This window comes from Cebus imitator, unplaced genomic scaffold, assembly GCF_001604975.1.
Source record: "Cebus imitator isolate Cc_AM_T3 unplaced genomic scaffold, Cebus_imitator-1.0 Scaffold83, whole genome shotgun sequence".
Lineage (NCBI taxonomy): Eukaryota > Metazoa > Chordata > Mammalia > Primates > Cebidae > Cebus > Cebus imitator.
In genome coordinates this window covers 1,287,265-1,293,264 of record NW_016107398.1, presented here as the reverse complement: position 1 = coordinate 1,293,264, position 6,000 = coordinate 1,287,265, and the positions used below count along the sequence as shown (strand labels likewise).

General features: G+C 33.8%; 2 protein-coding genes across 2 annotated transcripts in view; one reads left to right on the top strand and one right to left on the bottom strand.

Annotated features, from left to right (window-relative positions):
• Window positions 1–6,000, top strand: part of RTN1 (reticulon 1) — a 470,076-nt gene that overhangs the window by 101,006 nt on the left and 363,070 nt on the right. The window lies entirely within an intron of this gene.
• The window catches only part of LRRC9 (leucine rich repeat containing 9), a 131,565-nt gene that overhangs the window by 76,150 nt on the left and 49,415 nt on the right, over window positions 1–6,000 (bottom strand). Inside the window, exon 18 of the mRNA XM_037740475.1 lies at window positions 5,175–5,294. Coding sequence (XP_037596403.1) covers window positions 5,175–5,294 — 120 coding nt within the window. The remainder of the gene's footprint in view (window positions 1–5,174; window positions 5,295–6,000) is intronic.

Sequence of the window (6,000 nt, the reverse complement as noted above, 5' to 3'; positions counted from 1 at the left end):
AAAAAAAAAAAAAAAAGAAAGAAAGAAAGAAAGAAAGAAAGAAAGAAAGAAAAGAAAACGAAAAAGAAAAAAGAAAAGTCTGAAGGAAGCCGTCCCTGGAATAGTCTAGCCCCTATGAATCTAAAAACTATTTCACTAGGACTCCCTTCAAGACAGAATCCTTCTCATAGAAGAAACTGCTGGGGCTAAACTAAAAATTAAACAGGATAAGGACAAGAGAGGCAAATAAAAAAGAAGGTCTAAAGTGGAGGATTGGAATAGAGTCAAAAGCATCTCGGAAAGTAAGAATTACAATTTTCAAACAGTGCATATAAACAACAGAAGAGGAAGATCTGTTAAGTTAGAAAAGCTTTCTGAACCTAACCTCATTTTAAACGTTAAGAAAAACTAATTTCACTTACAAATGAGCAGAGAAAAGTACTGAGGTCAAATCCAAGACAAAGCTATGGTGGGATTGTAGAGAGAGGGAAGACAGAGATTAATATTGCTGCTGGCAATAAAAGTACGCCAGAAAAATATGTTCAAGAAACATATCATGACTATTAACTTACCATTTTAAAACAAACAAAAAGATGTTAAGAATGATATGAGACATAAAATAACAATATAAATCTGGATTACAAAAACTAAAAAACTATTTTAAAAAGTGGAGTGAAAGGACCCAGAAAAATGAAATAAAATAATTTAAGAAATAAAAAGGAAATCAGTTATATCTGAGAGTGAATAAAAAACAGATAACACTTTTAAGAGAAATACAAGGTGAAAAAGTGAAAAAATTTGAAGATAGGTAATGAATAAAGAGACAAAAAGGATTCAACAGAAAGTGACAAATACTGATGATAAAGAAGATTTCACTTATGGATAATGAGAGTCCCTGAAGAATAAGACAAAAGCAAGGAAACAGAAAAGAAGGCTAAAAAATTCCCATTCAAAACATCTTTCCTGAAAGAAAAAAAGTGATTTTAAGCTATGTATTGGAAGATGATACTGTGGATCCGAAGAAAACAACCCAGAACAACCAACACCAAGAAAAATTCTAGTAAACTTATTAGACTTTAAAGAAAACTGAAAAAGTTATTTGGCTATCTAGAAGGAATAAAATCTTGTGACTTATAAAGGATATAAAAAAAATCACACATTCTCATCAGACTTTCTACAGCAATTCTTTGTAATAGAAGAAAATGAAGTAATATTTACGATGCCCTCCAAAATAGTGAGCCAAAGATTTTATACCTACCAAAACCACATTTCAAGTATAAAGGACATAGCTAAACTGTTATTAACATTCAGTAACTGAAGGGATATTGTTCCTATAACTCCTTCCTGATGATCTACAATAGAATATATTTCAGACAATCAAAATGATTAGAGAGATACCAACATAAAGATTGGTGATGAGAAGTAAATATACTATTACCAGTTAATTAAAAGGGAGAGTATACAGAGCATAAGGCTACCTGCTGTGGCAATATAGTTATATTATAATTATTTAAATTATTTTTTAAACTTGGGAAGAATGGGAAGAACCTACACAAAATTTTTAGAAAATTTTTCCAGTAAATAATATTGATAATAGTATAAGTACTGTCATTCTGACACCATTATGTGTATAATAGTAGATAAAACAATGAGTTATTATTAAATATTCTATCATCTTGTATCCTTAAGAATCACAATTCTTGGTATGAGAAAAGTGTATATATGTAAGTAATAGAAAAGCAAAAATAAAAAGCTTTGTAGTCTTGAACCTGAATTGGAAGCATAAAAAATTCATGAGTTTATACACACATGCACACAGATATTCATGTCCCCTCCAACAAGTTCAGCCCAGTGAAAAGACCTAGAAATAATGACCAATTAGATTGTATTCCTGAAGGACCATTTCTCTCTAAAAGGTTCTGGCCAGGCATGGTGGCTCATGCCTGTAATCTTAGCACTTTGGGAGGCTGAGGCAGGTAGATCACCTGAGGTCAGGAGTTAGAGACCAGCTTGGCCAACATGGTGAAACCCCATCTCTACTAGAATACAAAAATTAGCGGGCATGCTTATGTGTGCCTATAATCCCAGTTACTCGAGAGGCTGAGGCACGAGATGGGTTGAAGCTGGGAGGTGGAGGCTGCAGTGAGCTGAGTGCGTGCCACTGCACTTTAGCCTGGGCAACAGAGCAAAACTCCATCTCCAAAAAAGAAACTAAGCCTTGAAGACACGGCTGGTACCATGTCTGCAACAGAAAATATATAAGATGTGTATGAAACATCTTTGTATACCAAGTGTCAAAGAAGCTATCAAAGACCATTAGGATCATGGCAAAAGAAGTTAACTTTGAAAAGCTCTCACTGGTTAAGGATGAGACAATCTGAGCTTCAATCATGTTAAAAATTGCAATGGATTGAATATAACCAAATTTGGGTAAGTCCCTGCATTCATACTGATATTAAAACAAGAGTTGCTCACTTCAATGATAGGGAACCAATTCATTATCTTGCAAATTGGTGGATAAGAATCTATTATGTACTTTCTATGTGAATGCTACCACTGGGAAACAAAATAATAGATAATAAGAAATGCCTCTTTGTAAAAGTATTCCAAATAATAAAGGAAACAATGATAGAATAAGAATATCACCATTTTGTAATCCCCAATGGCAGTAAGTAATAATGGCTTCTGGCATCATAAAAGTGAGACAATAAGATATCGTGTGTCTCCTACAGTCTTGTCAAACATTAGTTTTGTCAGAAAAAATGGAACCTAGGTCTGATCTTGTCTCTAGATCCACTTGCCCATTTGTAGGAAATACAGAAGATGGAAGGCATATAGGATGTATCTTAAATAAGCAAATCTCAGGCTGTGGGAAATTCTTTGGGCTGAAAGGCTCAAGTAATTCTAGAAATAAACTATGGGAAATGGAAGGGAAATCTATCAATTAAAAGAGACTTAAAAGAGTACAAAGATGTTAAGGTTGATCTCTGGGTGGTAAGAATGTTTTTTTGTTGACCTACATTTTCTGTCTTTATGCAATGCATATAAACTTCCTCTATAATAATAACAGGTTGTTACAAATAATGTAACTTGTTGCCAAAAGCAACAAAAAATGCAGTACATTTTTTTTAAATGGCAAAACCAAATTATTGTGCTAGAGATGTACATTTGGGTAACAGAACTATCAGGGAAAAATCCGGGAAGAAGATTACTGCAGAGGTCAGGATAATGATTTCTTGTGGGGAGAGGAAGGCCAGGGGCCATAGAAGACTTTTGCCCTATGTTGCAAAGGTTTCATTTCTTGGATACTAATTACAAGCATGTCCACCTTACAACAATGTACTAAGCCATATGTGTATAGCATGTAATTTTCTCTATCTGTGTTTTATTTTATAATAAAAAGATGAAGAAATACACACAGACATCCATGCAGTGTTTCTCCTCTCTCTGGCTACTGCTAATTTCCTTATAGTCATTTTTAGAGACTTGACATTTGAAAGGTCCATAGCTAGCCACCTTTACTCATCCTAAAATTTGAAAATACCACTTTGGCATAAAATTTACCCAGTTCCCTTATCTGTAAAATGACAATGGTAATAGTCATTTAACAAGTAGGCTATGAGGCTGTGATAATGAAAATAACTTTTGTATTAAAGGTGAACACCACCACCACGTGGCAAAATAAATGCTGGGCAGCTGGCTAAGTTCATTCACTATTTAAGTGTCTTGAATGAGTTTACTCTTTAAATCTGTGCTTAAGCAAAATTATAATGACTGTTATAACCTTTGGAAGTGCTGACAAATAAATAATAAAAATAAACATACCAACAATCTACATAGACTCCTGAGGCCGCTTTTAAAATACCCTTTTTTCCTTAGTTGCATACTGAATTCAGACTATCAGGGATTCTATTTAGTTTTTTAAAAGGGCTTGGGCCCACCAAAAAAGCAAGGAAGTGGCTGTAACACTAACTCTAAACCTAATGGCAATAAGTAAAAGAAACAGCTCCCATTACAATGGTAGAAGAAATAATGTAAAGGTGTTGATATAGTGGCAAGGAGGTGGAATAAAGAATGAATAAGAGCTGAAAATGATGATATATTCTGATGAGATAAGTGACTGACCTGGGACCCATGTAAACAGGGGATGTTGGGTTGAAGTTCTGGAACTACATATGTAATTATTTTTGTTATATGATATATAACAAAATAAAAGCCAGACAAGATCCATGCCTATGTGTAGATGTGCATTCCTGTATTGTCCTATGATATACGAGAAGGCAAATACAAATTCAACAAGATCTATGCATGTGATATTCAGGTAGAAAGGACAAGGCAGAAAGCAAGAGAAATTACAACCTGGATGAGCAGATGGGAGGAACTGACCATATTAAGATGTGAAGTGGTGAACTAGAAAATGAAAAAGAAATAGGGACTCATGGGAAAGAAAGAAAGAAGAGTGGGAAAAAAACAGTAGGAAAAAATAGAATTTACACCAGAGGACATTTTATACACAAACTTGTGAGGTTATTTTAACATATTTATTTAAAGTAGCTAGAAATGAGCTACGATCTTTGGGACAGATTTGGTCTGCAAACAGAAGTTCAACCTAAGACATGTTTTAGAGAAAGTAACATAATACAGTATATGTATTTAGGCTGATTCAGGCTGTATAATCTTGTAAATGGTAGATATGAAGCCATAATTACAAAAATAATTTATCCATTAATTATTTTATTTTACATAAATATTTTCAAAAGGACAGTTCTTTTTTCAAATACTTATTCCAGTTTATCATCTGTCCTCTGACCTCATGATCTTTTTGCTGCACCAAAGTTTTTTCTTTTTATTTTATACCTCTCTTTTAGGAGTGGGCCTAACTCCTGGGCAGTGTGCCCAGAGTCAGCATAGTTTTTCAAAAATATTAAATTGGCAAATTAAATTTGAGTATGTTCAAAGTGCACAATGTTATGATTTGATATAACTGTGTAATGATTACCACAATCAAATTAATACAACTGTCACCACCCTTGCTGTGCATTAGATACCTAGAACTTGTCTATTTTATAACTGAAAGTTTATACCCTTTGACCAATATCTCCTCATTTCCCCTAGACCTTAAGCCCTGATAACCACCATTCTACCTTCTGCTTCTGTGAGTTTGACTTTTTTAGATTCAAAGGAACAGTTCTTACCAAGTGGTATACATCATCTAAACAGGTAAATTCATTAAAGCTAATGTTTAGTTTTCGAAGTCCTGTTAACTTGGAGAGATCTCTCAATTTACTCAAGCTGTTTCCATGCAGATTCAGACTCTGAAGTAAAATAAAGTACAAAATAAGACAGATTACATTCTACACCATACTGAAATGTGGATATCTAAAATGTTTAGAACAATTACTTGACACAATATACAAAATAAGAAAGCAGTCATTTTAAATAGCATTAAGAAACTGTCAATAAAAAAATCTAATCTACGATGTTAAAAGGTAGTTTGCAATAGTATCACTAGACTTTGGCTCTTGATTAATATGATTTCTCACTTGGTCTAAGTTTATCAGCAATTGCCATGAAATTCTTTCTATAAAATAAATATATGTGGTTAAGGTATTTATTAGGGTAGATCTATTTCTCAGGCTAACCAGTGAACAATGCAGACCTTAAAGATTTGGAGTATCAGATAGGAAACCTCATGGGAGAGAGATGACAGGAAAATGTGTGATGGCACTGTGACTGCAGGAAAATCTATGAGGGTACCGAACTGAAAAAGAAAGGCTGAGGGTGCTAAACTAGGAGGACAGAAGGTGAAAGGAGGAGGTGGGAGATTGCTTAAGACAACACCTATATCAGAATTTGGCCCAGACTTTTCTTGTCCATTTCCTTATAAAAACAAACATTATTATACATTTATGCTTAAGGAGAGATCCTGATGCCTTTTTTTTTTTTTTGTCTTTATGCCACTGTGATTGGTATCAAGTGAAGACTGTATTTATGTATAGCTTGTAAAATAAACAAGGGCAC